We start from the raw sequence: 23,865 nt of genomic DNA on the forward strand, positions 1-23,865 counted from the left end.
TAGGTAAATGCATACTATAATATGAATTTAAAATTCTTTATCGTACCTATATCATATATTCGTTTGATTAATTGAATAACATCGTGAAACGGACCGATATTTCTTATTGCCGCGAATCTATTTTTTCTATCAACTGCAATATCTGACTGTAATAGGTATGCAATTTTTATCCGTTACTTTTTTTATATAATATATATTAATATGTAAGAATTTTATATTATAAATATTTATCATTATTATTATTATTATTTTATCAATTTCGTCACGGTTTTCTCGTTTAAATGACTCAGCTGACTGAACTGAGTTTAAAATCAACCGGAGGCTCTTGACATCGTCAAATAAACACACTCGATCATTCAATTTCTTGCTGTAGCCGCTGTAGGTACTATGTACATATTATATTATATTGTATCAACACGTAAAGGAAAAAAAAAAATACAAAACCATTAACATGAATATAAACCTTAACTCGTGAGTCGTGGTAAACACCAAAAAATTACAAGCATTCCGTTGAGTCAACAATAATTATTTTAACATTTATTATCTATTAGGCGTATGATATAATTTACATTCCAGCGGTGTATATAATTAGGTAGGTAGTGTAAAACTGTTATAAGTGTGTAAACGGGTGAAAAAAATAACAAAATAACTCATTTGGAACAAAATACCTGTATTTAATATTGTACAGATTTTAAGATTTATATTATCCATATCTGCTGAGTCGTGATACTATCTCTATTACTTAAAATCTGCCGGCGTGTAAAATGACACGATTTTATCGATCCACCTGCACTGCAGCACGCGTGTACAATAACAAAATTACGGTTTGTAGCGCGTGTAATGTAAAATATTGGGTTCGTCCAGTATGATCAAGTGTCTAATTAATATCGTGTTTGTCTTATAGCACCGCTTAACTTCCGTATCCGGCGTATACATTACACTAACACTATTATATTATTATACTGTCGGTCGTGTCTATAATATTATAAACACAACTACATCATGTGTCGGTGTCGGCATGATTACAATATTATGTGCAGCCACAATACAGCGGTGATGGCCCTGAAGACCTCTATTCCTTCGGATCCGTGATACTCTACAACACACAATATTATTATGACGATCAGACGATGGTGTTCTCCGCGGCGGAATCGATAACGCAATTATTTTCTCTTGACGTTTATTATTATACCCGAAACTCGTGTAAGCACACATACGCGATGCATTATATCATGTGGTATTTTATTATGCGTGCAACGGTTGAATATAATAGTAATAATATATTAATATTATTATTATCACGGTGTATACAGGGTGTTTATCGAGTCTACCGCGGCGATCGAATCCGACGACGTCCCATCGCGATTCGCGGCACAGCGTGCGAGCGGCTATATTGAATAGGTGTTAAAAAAAACATAACCCTTGTTTAGATCGACGAAACGCACACACATATACACGCATGGAGAGACAGAGATGTAATATAGAGAGAAACGCTTGCGTTTGTAATGGAATTTCGATGTTGTTTTTTTGATTTTTTTTCTTTTCTCGCCGGTTATCTGATGCTGCGTATTTGGTGATGCCTATTGTTGTAGAACACATAATATCATATGCGCAGCCTCTCCGCGGACGAGTACTGGCGATCGGGTGGGCCGAAAACCCTACACATATATAGATAAACATAATGTTCAACGACTCCCACTCGGCGCAGTCGATGGTACATTGAAAACGATTATTATTTTTATTTTACTCCTCGTGATCGATCGACCACTTGTTCAATATAACATTACCTACCTAGTACCTGTATAATATATGAAATATATTATTGTATATACATGTATATAATATTGGTGTATGTTATAAACACGTACCTAATATAATACGAAGACGACACTCGCGATATTTATCATTGTCCCGCGCGCGCGTAAACGCAATACTATTGTTCATCCGGGGAAAACGAACGATTAAACAATACGCTATTCCTACGCCTATTTACACAATATATAATAATATGCAATATTATTATTATTGTTTTTTTTTGATAAATCCCATCGATTGCCGAAACGTACAGACATTACACCGAGTGCCACCACTACACTATAGGCGTAGGTTTATATTGTAACATATAATATAGGGTTCTTGTTTAAATATATTATGCAGACCTCGCTGTGGAGTTCAATAATTTTTCGTGGAGCTTATTTCCGATGGTTGTTTTCATTGGTAGATGCCGCCGCGCCGCCGGTCTTCTGCCAACCCGACGATATTGTTTGAATTATGGATGTATATTATTATTTTACTATGCGCGTCTAGTGTATATTGTTTGTAGATAATAATATGCATTATATAGTAGTTATTATTATAACCGCGGCGCGTATTCCTATAAAATGTGTTTCACGTTGAAAAATTATTAAATAATAGGTACCTGCAACCTGCTATAACCATAGTGGTTAATATTATACGCCTATAGAAAAGAAATTAAAAATGCACCGACGGGGTGACGCTCGAAAGCCGAATATTATTATTATAATTAAACGTCATGTTCACCCGAAGACGAAACTTGAAATTATACATGCACTTACCTACCAAGAATAATGTACATCATAATAGGTACGCGTTCAAAAACGATAACTATTGTTTTTTTTTTAACTGTCGTACATAGGTACGCGTCATGTAACTAACGTGTATAATATGCATTTCGTGTAGCCAATCACAGCTAGACGATCGACTATCGAGTAATATACTTTACAAAATTATTATATCATTATATTGTCATTTCGTACACAATCTGGTGCGTAGCAATTATTTCCAGATGTTTACGAGAGTATACCCCCCCCCCCGAAATTTTTTCCTGCGTCCGCCCTGATACCATGTATAGTGTATACTGCATATAATAGTATATACCATTTTATAATATAGTACCCATACTGGAGCAGGTCATTACGTCGCGGCAGGTCCCGGACATATTTTATTTTATATTATGATGACGATTCATCCAGGCCGACACGCTGCGCCAGACAAGAGATTATTATAGTTTTATGCATTTATGGTACACGTTTTGCCGTCTTGGATTATATATTTTGTCATTTGTACGAATTATTGGATTTAGCGTTTCGTCGTTGTAAATGCAGTTGGCGCCAGTTTAGAGCGTCGGTTTTTTTTTTAAACATTTTACGTTTGGACACTACTGGCTTCATATAATCGTGTAACATACAATTGTGAATGCCCTAGAATTATATGATGTACCTAAATAAAAAAAAACGACATAATACGAACATGTTACGCTTTGAAGTTTGAACTCATCGTGATTTCCGAGGACTGATTTTACGTAATTATGTAGGCAAAGGGGACAAAGTGCATACTTACTTATACTAAAATGTTTTGAATATTGAGATAAAAAGTCACATGATATAAAAATTTAGGATATGATGTGGTTTAGTCCATACCTACCTAGTACTTAGGTACTTCAAATCCTGGATAACGGTAACGACTGTTGTCAATATTTTAGTACGCCGTGCAGGTACACACAATTGTTTAACGACGTAGCACGTATTTGGACGTCAGGTCAAGTATAAGTTAATGTGATAAATATCAACACACTTGTTAAACATACAAATATTTATCTGATCTATACATTTGAAAATGGAATAAAGTTTGTTACAAGTTAAAGATCGTCGTCGCGTCTTCTTCGCTATCTTAGTATTGGTGTCTGATAGGTCTTTACATTATACAAGTCTAAGACAATACTATGCTAATGGTACTGCAGCATAAACCCCATCGGTACGCATTATTATGTATAACATAATAATATAGCGATATACATTTTATAACATACAGTCGTTGATATCTATTAATATATCATTAATTATTATGTTTAAGGCCGACCTGAGAAAGAAAGAGAAAAACGATTATACAAAACAAATGTCACCTTCCAAATGTAAAATTTAATTAAAAGAGAAAAAGGGCACAATTATTATTATATTATTTTATATTATACTGACTGGAAACAATGGCACGACGCAGACGTAAAACGTCTACAATAATAATAGATGCCATCTGCAATGGTATATAGTAGGCAGGTACCTATATATAGGCAGTACGTGCATGTGCGTATATTTTATTCTTCTTATATGTATATAATATACCGTCGGCACAACACCGTTGCGGTCACGGGTACAGATACACGATGATATATGATCTTTGGCGTCGTAAATGTCAATTACTATAATATTATTATATTACGTGTGTGTTATATTATATGAATATATAAAGCTATAATTGCGGAAAAATTTAAAAGACACCGATGATCTGCAGAGCGCGGCGGTCGGCGTGGACCTGGTCCGGCCGAAACTGAATTATCGCCGGTTTTCCGACACACTTTGGCTGTTTACAATTTTTTTAAGACCGGTTATTTTACACCATCGAACACCGATTTATCGTGTGACTTATGTGTTTTCGAAACCAGTTTTCCGTAATTATTGCAAGACCGTCAAATTTATCGTATCAATAAAATCGTTATTTATTTCGTTTACGTTTGGTAGGTATATTACCATTGATTTTATAACGTTGTAAATTCGAAAAAGAAAACAGTGTTGGTCTTGGTCGTCCAACAAAAACACGTCTTAACGTTTATGGAGTGAGTACTTAATTATTGAACATCTGTTTGGGCGTTATATATTATTGTTCCTGCAGAATTTCAACTTAATTTCTCATTGTCTCAATGTTATTTGTTCCTCTCGGCGTTGTAATAATATATAGGTATACTAAATAAATTAATACTTATAGCTTATAATATTATCATTATGAAATGTTTGAATAATTCACATGGACGTGACACATGTTCAATTCCATTGAAAAACACTTTGATTATTTTCGATTTATAATATTATATCAGTCGAGATTTAAATAAATATAGCTTATACAAGTTCCGAATGCAGATTCATTTAATATTATGTCAACAAATCGTCATCGATTCAATGATGCGTAATACGTATAGTTATTATAATATTATGATGACTCGTGCTATTACGATGGATGGTCCAAATGATTCGTCTCTATGATAGACAAGGATCTGTACAGTATTATAGTCGTTATAGACATATTATTAACTGCGGACAAGAATCGTAAAACGAATTTATTTGTATTGTAAACGGAAATCATAGTTCACATTATTATTATTATAATAAAGACGTCATACTGTGTGAAATTCGAAGTGTGAAACATTGAAAACTATCAATACTGGAATTGGATTGTGTATTACACTGCGCTACAAGTAGTCGAAATTTGTTGTATGCATATGTATAATACGTCTATATAATATAAATCAGAAGTCTCAACGAATACGATCATCACGACATTTCGTGTCGTCATAATTATTAATACTCAGCCGACTGTTTAAATATTTCATATTAACTACTTGTTTATAGGTACATTTTCCGTTCACTTTTAAACTGTTTAAACGCAGAATCGTATAATATATGTAGGGGAATTGTGTAGATTAAAATACCTATATAAGATTCTATAGGTGTTTGTCTTGCAAAAATTCCGTTTTTATAGTCTTTACGGAAACGCCACTATATAGAATTTATTAGTTTATTGCGATATATAAACGTATATATTATTACGCTATAATTTCTAAAATGTACTTCCGTAGTTCGTTGGATTGGACTTATTTTGGTATGTATTTAAAACTCGCATTCAGATACTGTAACGAATATTATTTAAAATATTTAAAGTATACTATCAAAGTGTACTAAGTCTACTTAAAGTTGAAATAATGTTTTATGTACGAAAAAAAAACGCGCTCAATAAAGTTCGACATTGTTTGTGTATATTCGCGTAACATCACTGTTATTTGATTATCTAATAGTAATGTGTTCAAAAAGTAAAATACAATTTTTTGTTCAGCAGTTTTTTTTTCTTTTATTAATTTTAATAATAATCTTAATTAATTATTATTCAGTGTCGTTTAAACGAAAAAATAGTTTTTCTTTTGGTATTTTACTATCATCATTATAACAACGTCGCAAAAAAATGTTCTCCCGCAGTATAAGTATTATTAGGATTATAACGTTCGTGGTTCGAACAGGTGAGGCTTGATACCCACGCCTGTTATTAAGTCCAATTTTGAATTCATTAATAAACAACGCAATGAAAAAAAAATCCTGCCTACGTAGCAATTACCGTATGGCGACCGAGGCTACGGTGGCGACGGTTTTATATCGTCCCTGTCCAACGCATCTAGATCATAATGGCGGAGAATTATGAGCCGTCGAAAGGTGGTGGATCTATTGATATAGATTATACGGGAAGAGGAGAAAAGGAATAAATTTATACGAAAATGTTTAATGTGCCAGTTGGATTTTATTTTTTTTTATGTAATAATGATAAATTAAATTGTTTGTCGATAATACACCTGTACGTATATAATATTGTAAACCAGTTTCTTTCTTTTTTTCTCTCACTGAAATGCGCCCACACGGCGCCTGGTGCGTCGGTCATTATTTGTACTGGCGCCTCTAGGAATTTTCCCAATTTCGAGTACGTCACGTCTCTGGGAATCGAAATTTTCGAATGTCCCTCCGTTTTGCCACGATCCTGATTCCGGGGTACCGGGTTTGGAGTCGCCAACCCAAAAATCGAGTAGTTTTTCTAATATTTGGCGAACATATGTTCGGACTTGGGTCGCGTCCTTATACGCGATGCAGCCGTGCCCATACCGCGTCTCGTCGTTTAATCGTTAGAAAAAAAAACATCAACAACTAAGAGGTCAAGACTTTATTTTAATTTTTTAACATTATTTATTTTTTTTTTTACCAACAGAGACAACATATACCGTCTGGACTTGGATGATTTGAAAAAGATCGAGGTCGCACGATGGCCAGCCGCTGAGGAAAAGGTGCAGCTGTGTCTGGTGAAAGGCCAAAGTGTCGATGACTGTCACAACTACGTCAAAGTACTGTTGTCCACTGGAAAACGGTTGTTCGCATGCGGCACTGGAGCTTTTTCACCACAGTGCACGTGGAGAGAGGTAACATATCAATAACAAAATTGGGTGTACCTATTTTTAGGCTGACTGCTTATATAGCGTACATCAGCTGAACTATAATTATTTCGAATCGTCTTGTCAATCCAAATAGTAGTTTCGAAATACGATGTATACACTTCACTGTATTGTATTGTATGTTGTATACACTTGTTCACAAATTATGATGTACGTCCTCTATCCTACTTTGTTGATGGTTGCATTAGTTTTCACGATAAAAGCGTACTTAAATGCGTATATACTTATTCATCATCCCAATAAAATTCGAAGGGAATAAAACGTAGGTATATTAAATGCGGTAATTTATATAGTTAATACTTTTCATCAGCCGGTCGTTATTAAAATGAACAACATTCATTAATGTAATATTAAAACCGCCTTTGGCCGCCCATTCGGACGGGATCTATGATGACTAGCTAGCTCACAATAATATTATACTGTTATTATAAATTCCCATCCTAGAGCTCATTTAGCAAATTATAATACATCAATGTCAGCAAGCACGGCGAAAGTGTGTCGTCGTTCTCGGGCGGGGAATGCGACGTAGCAGAGCTCTCTTTAATCTTTATGTATGGGTACTAATTGTGCAACATTTCTGTGTTTCGATAGATAGAAAATGCCAACAGCGTGACCGACACCGTGCGCGGGGTGGGCAAGTGTCCGTACAGTCCGCTGTCCAACATCACAGCCATGATCACGCTCAACGGCCAGTACTTTGCCGGTAGTCCGATGGACTTTTCAGGCGCAGACTCAGCCATTGTCCGGGACCTGGGAGCTTCGTACTTGCGAACGAAGAACTATGATGCCAAGTGGCTGAACGAGCCTCAATTTGTCGGATCGTTCGAGACCGACGCCTACGTGTACTTTTTGTTCAGAGAAAGTGCAGTGGAGTACATAAACTGTGGCAAGGTATGTATTTGCAAGTTGTCGTTTTAGTATAGGAAATAAACCGTTTTAGACCGGAAATGTAACCATTTAGTAGGCACACATTATTGTGTACCTCAATATATTCGAATACTATAAAGTATGAGTGGACATTTTAAAGTAATTTTGATAGTAAATTACGAAACAATTGTGTACGTACAATATTAACATGATCATGTATTATGTATTACAGAGAGTGTACTCGAGAATTGCTAGGATGTGTAAAAACGACGTTGGTGGAGAAACTATGCTACGAGACAATTGGACCACGTTCATTAAGGCCCGTTTAAACTGTTCTTTACCCGGCGAATACCCGTTTTACTTTGATGAAATTCAGGGTATGACTTATTTACCGGACGAAGGATTGGTGTACGCTACATTCACTACACCGAGGTAATATATTTTTGCGAATTTTTTTAGTAGATTGTCTGGTTTTCGCGGGCATATCGCACGTCTATACACTATATATAGTGTCAGATATCTGTTTTCGTCAGTCGTTCCAATCTTATCATTCTGAAATTCAGCTTTGTAAAGAATACTTTTAAAAATTTTTCAACACATACTTGAATAGTTGAGTACGATTTAATATTAATTTATATTTAAAATATATAAAAAGTACCTATTCATACCTATGGCACGTACGTCGTACACTATAATATTATAATTACATGGCTGCATAATTCCATGGATTTCCACGCCTTTATTTTTGCAACATTTTTAGTAGGAGATCTCTTTTACATACGTTTTAACATAGTTCTACAGAACGTATCTCAGCGTGATTGGTAACTTTAGCTTTTGGTTTAAAAATAAATTCTATCGTCATATATTTTTGGTCCTGCTTTTAAACTATTCGTAATTATTGTTATTCTTAGTTTAACTAACTATATGAATTGATGTGGGAGTACTAGTACATATAGTTCAAATTAAAGTGTGTGTCATTATTTTGTACAGCAATGGTATAGCTGGATCGGCAGTATGTAGTTTTAACCTTACCGCTATTAATGCAGCGTTTAATGGACCGTTCAAACACCAAGCCAGCGTCGGTTCAGAATGGGTACGATATAACCCACCTCATCAACTCAACCACGGACACTGTCAAAGACAGGATCCAAATCAGATACTTGACTCGTCGAGGTATTTAATTTATTATCATTGTTATTATTAGTAGTATATATAAGTACCTATTGTACTAGAGTTCCTTAGTTTATACAATACACGTCATATTATAATTCTATAGTTTAAACACGGGGTAATATAATATTATAGAACTCCGATGGTGGTCGAGTCGTTGTTTACCCGTTATTTTCTTATGTAAATCTGCTAATTCATATGAAATTATTCTTTTATTTTTTCAGTTTTTAGATTAATTTTCTATAAACGTACAATATTGAAGAACAATGCTTGCAGACTATTTATGAAATTTTTAATCATATCTAAACATGACCTAAAACGATTTAGAAAACTTAAAAACCATACATAATTAATAAATTATGTTAGTTATTTATGACCGAGTTAGGTGTCATACTATAAGGGTTATAATTACATTTCATTCGTCCAAACGAGTTTTATTATTTTTTTTAAAATAATTTTAGATGCACCAGTATTATACTAAGTTGAACGTTATTACTATTCTTTATTCGTAATAAACATAACTGCAAGAAATAAAATCTGGTTTAAACGTGTTAAATGTCATACATAGAATTCACTTAAACTATACATAATTTTTTGATTTACGTTCATTTTCGTGTGTAATATACGTTTTGGGACAGGCGATGTCTAATATATAATTATTATTATTATTATTAGTGGGTAAACCGTATGTGTTCTATACTCTAATTTCTATGTGTTGTACCTTAATAAAAGATACCAACTGATGGACAACGCAGTACAGCCCACCACGATGGATCCACTGTATTACAAGCCCTTGGAGATTCTGACACACATTGCTGTCGACGTTGTGCCAACTAAACCCCACGGGTCTTTAAAAGTCTTGTACGTGGCCACGACTGAAGGGACAGTGAAAAAGATCACTATCTTACCGAAGTCTTCTACCACGTGCACACTGGAGGAGTGGAACATATTCCCCGAGGGTTCCGGTTCCCAGATCATGGCGTTGCATTATCTGAAAGTCACGGTACGTAACACTCAACGTTTTTATTCAGCTATGACAGAATCGGGTGCTCATTTGTCATCACGTGTGTGTGTGTGTGTGTGTGTATGTGCAGGACTCGATTTACGTGGGCACTCGTGACCGGGTGTTGAAAATACCGGCCCAGCACTGTGGCCGACACCGGAGCAAAGAAGCATGCATGAACGCGATGGACCCCTATTGCGGATGGAACGAGCACGTTGACAAGTGTCAACCGCCGACGAACGGTAACATCATGGAACACAATTGGCGACAGGACGTTACCAAGTGTCCGGACCGGTCGAGGCCGATCGACGGCGGTTGGTCCAGCTGGTCTGCATGGGCTGCGTGTACGCAAAACGTCAACGGCAAAGAATCCACTGACCAATGTTTGTGTTCGAGCAGAACGTGCACGAACCCCGAACCCAAGTACGACGGAGCCAATTGCCAAGGTCCTACCATGCAGGTGTGTGACATGCAACCAGCTTATATTATATTACCTACCTACCAAACCTACCTAGGTATACTAATTATAAGCCAACTGCAGTGAGAAAGGCGATGGACTATTTTATTTTATTTTATTATTTTTTACCGATGTGCCTAACCCGTGATCACTGCAATTATTACTGTCGTACCTAAATAATTTTTATCGCTTTACTTTTATATTGACCATCACGCACACATATATTTTCCGTTTTCCGAAGATAATACGCGTTAGCGAATCACAATAATAATAGGGTGTTTTGATTTTTTTTTTTGCGTAAGCAATATTCCGCTTAATTGGTTTTATATGCAAATTTTTTAGTATAACGTGGAGTTATCATAAAGATACCAGTCTTTTGTATTCTTTTTTAAACTCGATAGTAGGTATACAAAATGTTACACACACCGACACACCCATGTAATGCGAAAAAACTTATATTGGACATTTATTAGAGTATAGGTATGCATGTATATTATTATGTGCATGTGTGATGGTATGTGAATACCTGCATTTGAGATCATATATAGATAAATTAGTTGTACTACCGAGAAATAATTATAATATCCTACGCACACATTTATTATGTATAATACATATTATAATAATATGTACATAATATTTGCACGCTTATAAACATGATTACTCGTTAATATTAACGCCATCGCACTGACATACATAAATTAACTTTCGTTTTTTCTCATGTGTAGGTGACTAATTGCACCGTACATGGACAATGGTCTGCTTGGTCGGACTGGTCGGCGTGTACGCAAAGTTGCGGTTCCGCCGTGAAAGTCAGAAAGAGGACCTGTGGAAACCCGGCGCCGGCATTTGGCGGTCGCGTGTGTGTAGGACGGGACACCGATGAAATGTTTTGCCATTCGAACCCACCCTGTCCAGGTAAGGATAATCAACAGTGCTCCAAAGAGCGGCTTCCGGTGCCGTCGTGCGATATATTAAATTGTTATTAACAATTGTTATTATCTTTTTTCTTTACCCCCGGCCGTCACAGTTTCGCCACCTGTCGTAAAAGAACCGGGCTGGAGCGCCTGGGGTCCGTGGGGAAAATGTTCGACCAAGTGCGGTGGAGGCATTCGACAGAGGTCGCGGTACTGTAACAACCCACCCCCACTAGAAGGTCAGGATTGCGTCGGGTGTTCCGAAGAGTATGAACTGTGCAACCAGAAACCGTGCTCGGATAGTATAAAAAAGATATCGTCGTGGTCACCGTGGGTGTCGGCCGGTAACGGTACACATAAGAGATACAGATTCTCGTGCAGAACGCAGCCAGACATTTCGGCATTGAGCATCATGCAGGACAAAGAAGAAAGTAGATTGTGTCAAGATGGAACGTGTCACAGACTTGGTAAGTTGTCCATTTTTATTACTTGTAATATATGCATCTATATATATATTGAATACAATAATAGTGACATATTGTGCGTTATGTGCATTTTCAAACTTCGGTTGCAAAGTACAAAATCTTTTTTTTTTTAATATTTCAATACGTTAATTTGTGTATTTTTTTTTTATCAGATCAACCGTCAGATTCAGAAGACATATGGTCAGAATGGTCACCGTGGTCTCCGTGTTCTGCTGATTGTGGTGGTGGTGTACAAGTCAGGACTCGAACCTGTGAAAGCCCATCAGATGATTGTGAGGGACAAACCACATTTACCAGGGCTTGTAATACTCATCAATGCAAAGGTAATTGGGTAAAATGTATTCTGTTTTATTTATACTACTATGTTACTGTATACATCTGATAATAGATAATAATAATAATAATAATATTATAACTTCATTGTTTTTAATAAATTGTGATTATACAACCTTAATAATGTATTATATTGACTGTTGTTATTGTATTAGGAGAATGGAGTTGTTGGACAGACTTTAGTGAATGTTCAGTGACCTGCGGTGAAGGCGTCAGATCGCGTAAGCGCGATTGCCTGCTAAAAGGTGTATCCACTGATGGATGCGAGGGTCCTTACGAAAGTCTAGAACCGTGTTACGTGCCTTGTAATGACGTGGATATGGGCTGGGAAGACTGGTCCGAGTGGTCAGTTTGCGACAAGGACAACCAGAAACATCGGATGCGAAAATGTGCTTTTGACCATTGTTTTGGGCCCGACATCGAATCTGTTCCTTGCTTTGAGACTAAAGAGATTGGTAAGCATACTGACATTTAGAATAAAAACATATTGCAAATTGGTGCCTAAAATAAAAATACTTATCTAGAAGTCATTTGTGACATGATTATAGGAAGTCGTTAAAATATAAATTTAAAAGAAAATAAAGATAATAATCATATAGTTTCAATAGTAAAATTCTAGACAATTATAAATAAGTTATACTAAAAACAGTAAAAACCAAATAAACGAATTATCTGAACACTTAGATAACGAAAAAACCACCATTGTTGAGATTTTTTCACTTTTTGTTTATTGATTTTTTTGTATCTAGTATATTATTATTAGTATCTACAGAGTAAATAAAAAACAGATCCTCTTAATTTAATTACTTAACAGACTCGAACTGTTGTATCTATATAACTTTGGACTTATAAAATAGACAACGATTATAAAAAAAATAAAAATAATAATAATAGAAAATAATTTAATTTTCTTATGTTCTAACATTTATTTCTTTAACTGCCTATTAAGAAAATTGTTTGAAAAAAAAAACTGTATCTATTCATTTAATTCTCAATGTGTAGCAAATAATAGTAAATACTGATGTCTGTACAAAACTCAGCGATAAATTAAAAAAAGAATTTTGCTCTAACTCGTTCGAATAATATTCACATCCACTCATCCCATCATGCGCACTTGCACCACCACTTTCGCGTCCAATTATAAGTCCATAATATTATACACCCTTATCTCAGTGCATACATCACCCGCACGACCACCCTCCCAACAATCCCATGTAACACGATGAATTAATATCGTGACGAGATTGTAGTTATTAACACGTTTTGTTTTGTTCCGATGCAGTGAGTTCGAGTAGTTCCACTCTACTGGTGTGCCTGCTGTCCTTTTTGGCGGGCGCCCTGGTGGCCGGCGCCGCGTTCTGCGCGTGGCAGAGGCGTCGGAAGCCTAAATTGCCGAGCAGCCCGCACTACATTACCACCAAGCAGAACCCGTACGTGACGGTGCCGATGAAGGATTACCGCGTGCCCGCCAAGCGGACGCCGTCGTTCACCAAACCGACCACAGTCGGCGCGCAGCATCACAGTAACGGTACCGCGACCACCGGCACGCTGCCCAGGCTGTTCAACAAACCGACCGACTACGAGACGGCCACCATCAAGCGGAACAGCCACAGCCTGGTCAACGGGCACGCGATGCGAAACCGTCCCGATTTGGAACAAGAGAAGTTTTTCTAGCCCGCGGCACCGTTAAATTATCATATTATAATTGGTCACAACCATCGCCGCAATCGCCATAATTACAATTATTAAAATAACGCCTTCCCTATCATCGTTGTTATCGCTCGCCGCTCGCAACGATATCGTTATTGCAGACTGACACAGAATTCTGCGACCCCGCCATCATTGTTTACGCGCTGAAGAATTCGGATCGTTCAAGCCGTTACGGAAGTCGTCGGCGTTTCTGGATTTATTAAATTGTTTTATTGCCATCCGATTATTCGGATTTTCGAATGTCCTAATAATAATTAATTTAAACCAGTGATAGTAACGGCTATTTGTGCTTGTTATTGCTAGTCATTACAATTTTTTTTATTTTCGACAATTTCCTTGAGGACATAACTAATATTTAACACGTGATATTGCCATATTGGTAACTATAGTATTTAATATTATTAATATTACGTTTCTAAAATAATTGGTAAAAATCTATTTCTATATTATTTCGTATTGACCAACAATCAATGTGCATAATAATATTATCTTCGGTTTGCGTTTTGTTTCGATAGTTTAATAAATAATATTATAATAACAATTGTTATTAATAAATCAACAATTTTTTTGAACCGATTTGTTTGATAGGAATTACACAAACGATTTGCCCTTTTTTATGTATATATATATACAACCGAAGACTGCGTAAAACCATGACACATATATTATCGTGCGTGTTGTCGTATTACATCCATTATAGCTTATTTACTCTGATAACTGTAAATTATATTATATTCGATTTGAAAAGAAAAAGAAATATCACGTGAAATATCTTACACTCAGTATTGTATATTTATATATATTTTTAATGATTCGAATCGTAAGTCTAAGTTGGTACGAAAGTGCGCAGAATGATGAATAAGAATATTTTATAGTCTTGTACCCTACCTACTTAAAATCAACCTAAAATGTATCTACTTAAAAGTTCATAGCTAAAGACGTTTTGAGTCAGTAGCGTGTGCTCACCTTTTTAATTTTGGGAGAAAGCCCTGGACATGCATTTTTGACTATTCTCAGACAACTATTTGAATAGCCATAAATGTATCATACTATCATTGCTTTATATGAAAAAAATAAACTAAAAAGGATATATGGGAACACACTTGTGTAGAAGAACAGTTCTTTTTTATTTCATATATATATATCGGTACATTACAATTTATACATTAACCATTTTCAAAACACATGAGTTATATGTTTTTGTTGCTAACAATATTAAAAACCACCATTAATATCTTAAAATATAAAATCAGAAAAATAATTTACAAAGCACTGTAAATAAAGTGGATAGGTAGGTTATTATTTTGTACTTTTATATACTGAACAAGTACGCATTGTGCCAATTATATTCATGATTAATCTATTATTTTGATTAACCATGAAATATTAATGACTGAATAATTTTTTTTTATTTTTATTAATAAATGTTGTAACTCATAAGTGCAAAAACTATGTGAACAAAATGAGTTAAATACATAATATTATATTATCGTATACTTATAAGTTATAATATATTATATTATATATAAATAAAAGTATATATAACTCATGTTGAGTACCTACATTTTATAATATTGTACATAATTTACAAATTTTTATTATATGTTGTTGTCCAAATTTTATTTATATATAATACATAATAAATAAATATGTACTATTTTTAACTGTTAAATTATATTTTGTTGTGAATATAATAAATTTCCCCATGTAAATATGAATATTTTTAAGTAAATATATTATAATAACAATTATTATTTTTATACTACATTTTTGTATTTTTTTTCATTTACGTATACGAAATTATTGTATTATTACTAGGAAACATTGATTACCCATCATTTTAGAAAACTTGGAAACATTCTCCGAACTAAAAAGATATAAAAAAAATAGTATTACCTTGGTAATTTAGACTTTTCATTTTCCATCTAGTCGAATTTGTATGAGTTAATGCGACATTAATTAATGACTAATAATGTACTATCAAGTACTACCCACCTGTAGTTAAATGTCAGAAACTAAATATTATATGTTACGATTCTAAAAATGTATCGATTTTGACATTTTATGTACAAATAGGTATGCAGTTAGCCATAATATTATAAAAAATATACTTCATTACATCCATCGGTATATAGCATTATTATGTTTGTATTCCAAAACCTTAAAATAATTGAAATGGTTTCTTTTCACTTCACATAAAAATCTGGATATTTGTTGTTCGCCATTCATAGATCAGTCGACTATATTTTTATCGTTTGTTTTTTTTTTCTTTCGATACAGGCCAATGAATATTTTTAATTAGGTATCTGATAAAAAACACTGGCTGTTATTTTTACGTAATAACATGTATTTTCGGTATTTTTGTTGACATATTTTAATCTTCAGATGACAATCATCAGTGGTTAATCGATTTGTTTAGTATACCGTTTGGAATTGTTATTGTACGATTCAGGTACATCTATTCTGTCTGAACAATTATACAGAATATCAGTTTAACATAGAACGTTGCTATATAACATATAGATACATAACCGTGTCACAATTAAAAAAAAAAAAAAATTTTATAATATAGAATCAAAATACCGAGTATACGAAATATTATTCAATAATGCACACAGACATGGTATTTATGTAGATAATACAAATCAGGATTGCGCTCAGATAAATAGGGCAAATGAATAGCTGCTCTGTACTACTGAATGACAAGTCCATATTTATCAATTTTCATTTCTCAGTGACCAGATAAGTGATAATCCAAAACATAATATTAATATCTTCTAAAATAAACCGACAAATATTCAACTTGTATAATTTATATTCTCTGAAAAATAAGAAAAATTGAATGTGAAATATAAAAATTGCTATCAACAAATGTCACGAGAAGACTTTATAGTAAAAAAAAAAATTAACGATTTAAATTTTTTTGTTCATAAATCATAAACATATTAAGCGACGTAAATCTGAAAGGTAAAGCTATGGACGACAGATAAAAATACTTTCAATCTACAGAATAATTCAAGTAACATATTTGTAACATTGAAAACTATATTCTCAATCACAATACTAATCCAAACTAAAATTGTATCAATTGTTTTTGTTCCAATAAATGTAGCTTGGCGATGCCGTAAGCTATCTAAAACACATTTGAAATCATATCGTAAATGTTTTCACTTCAAAATTCTATAAATGTTAAATTTGTGTCGAAATTGCCATCAACAAGTGTCACAAGGCTTTGTATACAATCATTACAATCGCATTAGGTATTTATATTTTATAGTTACCTATACGCAATCTATTAACATTTAAAATTGTGTCTTTTGTGTCTTTTGTGTTTATTAGTTCTTTTTGCGTTCTACATAAAATTTTATAAGGTATTTAAATTTGATGGATTTTTTAATTTAATTTGAATGGCTTAAAATGTATATGCATTCGCAATTCCTAAAATGTCAGATATAAATCCATATTATACTCGCATTATCATGTCTGTGTTGTGAACTTATACTACACATAACAGCAAAGTTATCGTATTAACAGATTTTTATCATGGGCCATAAACATTTTTTTTTTTGTAAGCGCAGCAAATTCTCTTGTCACGTTTTAATTCGTTAAAATTTTTTTCTGCCTTGTATACATATTTAGTGGAATTGACGTGCACCTAACTAATTTATTTGTTTTTAATTTCAGTATTTTATCATAATATTAAATTCCGATTATCGGTTGATAACGTTTGTTGATCATTATCATAAATTCTTTGGCAATAGTAGAGCTATTCATATACACTAAAGCAACTTTATAATCGTTCGACTCCGAACAGACGGAGTACAGCACGCGGGCAAACTACAAAAAAAAAAAAAGAGCAACTCCAATGTACGGCATATGTGTGCCGACAACAGTAAAATTTTTATTATACAAACAACAAATTTTCGATAACCCGTTTGATATTGTGTGTACAGATTAAAAACGCCGATCGTCGGGTGTGCGTGAGTGATGGATTAATAAAATATGTACGGGCCATCGAACGTTTCGAGAATACAAACTAAAACGAGTTAGTTGACAAAAGTGCAAACACAAAGTCGATGCACAAAAAGGCTAAGGCGAGCGGCGCGAAAAAAAACGTGTTTGCACGAGGTCGGTATATATAGCGAAAGAGCGCAACTGTCGAAAACGTTAATAAATACTTTAGTTATGATTGTACATAAGACATCTACATTGACACATAGAAATGCTATTGTTGATTTAACTTTTTACCATGTTGTTGACAGTGTAGTTGTTAATTATACAAATTTTGTAATTGAATTAACACCAACAGGAGTATATTTAAACATTTTAAACCATATGGTTTGACTATAGTTTATAATCAATATTAAAATAACAATATACATATTATTATTTTAAATAAATTATTAATATAGTTAATTTGAATATAGTCTTGTTAAATAATAAATGTTTATACATTGGAAATAACATGAAATGTAATTATCTTAACAATTATAATTTGTTTATTTTAACTAGCTAATAAAACGTTCTTTTTAACTGCGATTTGATTTTAAGTTGGCAATGCGCTATTGTTATTTCAACTTTAAGTGCCGGATCAGACTGGCGTTTTTTCGGCTGCCGATTACCTTCAAACAAGATTAAAAAGCGCGGGAATCGTTGTTAATTTGAAATTTAATATAAATAGCAAAGCTAATTTTTGATTTCAACGAAATGTACATAATATTATTTATAATTATCATTAATTCATGAAAGTCAAACTTGCCAACATGTTGTTCAGTCTGTTCAGTCTGTCTGTGCAACAAACGTATTCACTTGTACTGTATCTTATACATACAAATTAAATCTTAAAAATAAAATAGTGTTTTTATAATTTCCATTATTTGAGAAAGGCATTTTTAATCAGGTAAGTAATTAGTAATATAGTAATTGCAATTATAACTTTATATAGAAATGAGCTCACTTTTGGAAATTATTTGTGCGGCCGAAGCTGCTGGTGAACTTCAAGTACCAGCACAGAAGCATAGAAGGTATTGGGTCCATCCATTTACAGTATTAAAGAATACGACATGAAATTTCAAATATTTTATGACAATTTAAAAAAATATCCTGACAAGTTTTTCGACTACTATCGCATGTCCATTCAATCGTTTAAAGAACTACTCGAAAAGGTCCGACTAAATTTGACAAAACAAATTACGCACCTCCGAAATCCTTTAAGTCCGGAAGAACGGTTGACGGTGACTTTGAGGTAACATTTTTTAAAACAATTTTTAAATTTAGTTTTATTTTTTTATTTACGTTATCTATATAAAACGTAGGTATAATATGTGATGACTAAAACACATCACATTATTGCTTATTTAATATTAGCTGGGGCCTGGTACAATAAGTAACTGGAAAATTTTTTCTTTTGCTACAAAAAACCTCTCTCAGAGAGAGAGTCTCTCTACATGTATGTTCGTAGCATTTTTTCTATAAAAAAAAATAAGTTTTTCAGAAACAAATGTTTTTTTTTAAAACACTCGGTTGTAAAATTAATACATTTTTGCTTCGCTCGGTGACGATATACACCCAAAACGATGTCATAATATTATGGATAGCGATACTTATTAGTTATTACTATAAATTAGGTACTTAATATACTAAAACAATTATTTGAAATAAAAGTTTATCATTTATTTTAAATATCATTACAAAGTTTAGAATATCTCCTTTTCTTCAAATCACAATATCATTAAATTTATAAAATAATAACAAAAACATAATACAAAAAAATTTTTTTTTTTCATAATTAAACTGATGTATTTTTTCTACACAAATTTAAACTTTATTTACAATATGTCTCTAAGTAATCTTTAAACCATGATATTATAAGGTACCATAAATGTTTTTAGTGATATATTCACCTTGAGATTACATACTGCAGACTCAAGTGTGTATTCTTATATCATAAATTTTCTAATTTTTTTTTTGCTACTTGAAAAACACTTGCCTGCGGGCGCCAAACTTCCTTTTCAATTTTTCAATTTCTTTTTTTCATATTTCAATTCAAATTTATTTTTTTGTACACAAATTTAAACTATAGTTACTATTTGCCCTATAAGTAATCATTAAATCATGATTTTATTACTATAAATATGTTAAGTCTTTTATTCTCCTTGAGATTACATACTGCATTCTCTTGCGTGTATTCTTACATTATAACTTATCCAAATTTTCCTTTTTGTAAGGTACTTGAGAAACACATGCCTGTGGGCGCCACACCACCTTTTTAATTTCTTTTTTCATATTTTAATTCTAACTAATTTTTTTGTACACAAATTTAATTTTAAGTCACTATTTGTCCTATAAGTAATCAGTAAATCATGATCTTATTACTATAAATACTTTTATTGATTTACATGTATTGAGATTACATACTGCTGTCTCTAGTGTGGATTCTTATATGATAACTTATCATAATTTTTTTTTTGCTACTAGAAAAACACTTACCTGTGGAAACCACACTCCCTTTCCAATTTTTTTTTTCTTAATTAAACTAATTAATTTTTTTGTACACAATTTTAAACCTTTTTAACTATATGTCTCTAAGTAATCTTTAAATCATGAGATAATTAGGTACTTTAAATGTTTTTATTGATATATTTATCTTGAGATTACATACTGCAGTCTCCAGTGTGTATTCTTATATCATAAATTTTCCATTTTTTTTTTTTTGCTACTTGAAAAATACTTGCCTGCGGGCACCAAACTTTTCAATTCCTTTTTTTCATATTTCAATTCAAATTTATTTTTTTGTACACAAATTTAAACTTTAGTCACTATTTGTCCTATAAGTAATCAGTAAATCATGATCTTATTGCTATAAATATTTTTATTGATTTACATGTATTGAGATTACATACTGCAGTCTCTAGTGTGGATTCTTATGTTATAATTTTTCCAAATATTCTTGTTTGCTACTTGAAAAGCACATGCCTGCGTGTGCCACAACCCCCATTTCCATTTTTTTTTTCATAATTAAACTAATTTATTTTTTGTACGCGAGTTTAAACTTTAAATTACCCCTCTAAGTAATCATTAAATCATGATTTTATTGCTATAAATATTTTCATTGATAAATTTACCTGGGGATTACTTACCTGCAGTTTCCAGTGTGTATTCTTATATTATAACTTTTCAAAATATTTCATTCCTATATAGTTAATTTCATTTTATTTTCCTCGAGATTACTCGATACTATACAATTTGTATTCTTATTTCATGGTTACATCAAAATGGGGTTTAATTTTTTGTTTTCACTTTTTGTAATGCTTTTGCCTGGGGGCGCCATCTACCTAGTACCTACCCCTTACGAGTAACACGAGTTTGTTGTTCGTTCCGTTTCGCTTGACGATGATGACATCGGACAACTGACAATCAAATCAATGACGTTTGTGTGACTTGTCGTAGGTGAAAAAACGTATTATTTCCAAAGGGGTCAAAATAATTGCATTTACGATAACGTCGTAATATCGGGAGAAATGCGAATTAATTGGTTATACGTTACTTTTCGCGGGACGATGGCGCTGTCGGACCGCTGACAATCCAAACCACATTATACGCCACATTATTGCGAGTAATTCGAATTTCTTGTTCATAACTTTAAGCGAGTAAACTCGTAATAGTACGTAGTGCACTTTGAGATTAATTATGTCATCGGTCTGACGTCGTCATGGACATCATGAAGTAGTTGTCCTTTATTTATTTTTTTTGAGAATACATAGTGAAGTATTCGATATGTATCTTAAGACCATAATTTCATCCAAATTTCTTTTGTGATCCTTAAAATTCATTTGCCTGCGGGAGCCAATACCCCCTTTCCATTTTTATTTTCAAAATATAGCTCTACTTTATTTTTGTGGACACAATTTTTAAACTTTATAAGCCACTTGACACTAAAAAACATAATAATATCATGATTTAATAATCCTTCATATTTTATTTCATTTATTTCTCTTGAGAATACATACTGCAGTCTTCATTTTGTATTCAAAGACTATAATTATAACCAAATTTCTGTTGTGATCCTTAAAAATCATCTGCCTGCGGGCGCCAATACCCCTTTTCCATTTTTATTTTCAAAACATAGCTCTAGTATATTTTTGAGGACACAATTTTAAAACTTTTTTAGCCACTTGCCACTAAAAAATATAATTTTATCATGATTTAATTATCCTTCTTTTATTTTTCTTTAGAATACATAGTGCAGAATTCATTGTGTATTCAATGACTATAATTATTTCCAAATTTCTTTTTTGATCCTTAAAAATCATTTGCCTGCGGGCGCCAATACCCCTTTTCCATTTTTATTTTCAAAACATAGCTCTAGTTTATTTTTGAGGACACAATTTTTAAACTTTATTAGTGACATGCCACTAAAAAAATATAATTTTGTCATATGTTAGTTATCCTTTTTTTATTTTATTTAGAATACATAGTGCAGTTTTCATTGTGTATTCAATGACTATAATTATTTCCAAATTTCTTTTTTGATCCTTAAAAATCATTTGCCTGCGGGCGCCAATACCCCATTTCCAATTTTATTTTCAAAATATAGCTCTAGTTTATTTTTGTGTACACAATTTTTAAACTTTATTAGTGACATGCCACTAAAAAATATAATTTTATCATGATTTAATTATCCTTCTTTTATTTTTCTTTAGAATACATAGTGCAGAATTCATTGTGTATTCAATGACTATAATTATTTCCAAATTTCTTTTTTGATCCTTAAAAATCATTTGCCTGCGGGCGCCAATACCTCTTTTCCATTTTTATTTTCAAAATATAGCTCTAGTTTATTTTTGTGTACACAATTTTTAAACTTTATTAGTGACATGCCACTAAAAAATATAATTTTATCATGATTTAATTATTTTCTATAGAATACATAGGTAGTGCAGTTTTCATTGTGTAATCCAAGACAATAATTTCATCCAAATTTCTATTGTGACCCTTAAAATTCATTTGCCTGCGGGCGCCAATACCCACTTTCCAATTTTATTTTCAAAATATAGCTCTAGTTTATTTTTGTGTACACAATTTTTAAACTTTATTAGTGACATGCCACTAAAAAAACATAATTTTGTCATATGTTAGTTATCCTTCTTTTATTTTATTTAGAATACATAGTGCAGTTTTCATTGTGTATTCAATGACTATAATTATTTCCAAATTTCTTTTTTTATCCTTAAAAATCATTTGCCTGCGGGCGCCAATACCCCTTTTCCAATTTTATTTTCAAAATATAGCTCTAGTTTATTTTTGTGTCCACAATTTTTAAACTTTATTAGTGATATGCCACTAAAAAAATATAATTTTGTCATATGTTAGTTATCCTTTTTTTATTTTATTTAGAATACATAGTGCAGTTTTCATTGTGTATTCAATGACTATAATTATTTCCAAATTTCTTTTTTGATCCTTAAAAATCATTTGCCTGCGGGCGCCAATACCCCTTTTCCATTTTTATTTTCAAAATATAGCATTACTTTATTTTTGTGGACACAATTTTTAAACTTTTTTAGCCAATTGCCACTAAAAAATATAATTTTATCTTGATTTAATTATCCTTCTTTTATTTTTCTATAGAATACATAGTGCAGTTTTCATTGTGTAATCCAAGACCATAATTTCATCCAAATTTCTTTTGTGATCCTTAAAATTCATTTGCCTGCGGGCGCCAATACCCCCTTTCCATTTTTATTTTCAAAATATAGCTTTACCTTATTTTTGTAGACACAATTTTTAAACTTTATAAGCCACTTGACACTAAAAAACATAATTTTATCATGATTTAATTATTTTCTATATAATACATAGGTAGT

General features: G+C 32.7%; 1 protein-coding gene and 1 pseudogene across 1 annotated transcript in view; both read left to right on the top strand.

The window, feature by feature from the left end:
* Sema5c (Semaphorin 5c) overlaps positions 1 to 16,129 on the top strand; it is a 52,175-nt gene extending 36,046 nt beyond the window's left edge. The window contains exons 4-14 of the mRNA XM_089228204.1: positions 6,817 to 7,024; positions 7,649 to 7,948; positions 8,157 to 8,356; positions 8,915 to 9,097; positions 9,827 to 10,097; positions 10,189 to 10,557; positions 11,283 to 11,472; positions 11,585 to 11,938; positions 12,109 to 12,279; positions 12,445 to 12,744; positions 13,572 to 16,129. Coding sequence (XP_089084330.1) covers positions 6,817 to 7,024; positions 7,649 to 7,948; positions 8,157 to 8,356; positions 8,915 to 9,097; positions 9,827 to 10,097; positions 10,189 to 10,557; positions 11,283 to 11,472; positions 11,585 to 11,938; positions 12,109 to 12,279; positions 12,445 to 12,744; positions 13,572 to 13,963 — 2,938 coding nt within the window. The 3' untranslated portion in view covers positions 13,964 to 16,129. The remainder of the gene's footprint in view (positions 1 to 6,816; positions 7,025 to 7,648; positions 7,949 to 8,156; positions 8,357 to 8,914; positions 9,098 to 9,826; positions 10,098 to 10,188; positions 10,558 to 11,282; positions 11,473 to 11,584; positions 11,939 to 12,108; positions 12,280 to 12,444; positions 12,745 to 13,571) is intronic.
* A 2,817-nt stretch (positions 16,130 to 18,946) lies between these two features.
* On the top strand, positions 18,947 to 19,248 carry LOC149054905 (uncharacterized; annotated as a pseudogene).
* Positions 19,249 to 23,865: the final 4,617 nt, after the last annotated feature.

This window comes from Diuraphis noxia, unplaced genomic scaffold (genome assembly GCF_037042655.1).
Source record: "Diuraphis noxia isolate RWA-SAM2 unplaced genomic scaffold, SU_Dnox_SAM2 contig0005, whole genome shotgun sequence".
NCBI classification, from domain to species: Eukaryota; Metazoa; Arthropoda; class Insecta; order Hemiptera; family Aphididae; genus Diuraphis; species Diuraphis noxia.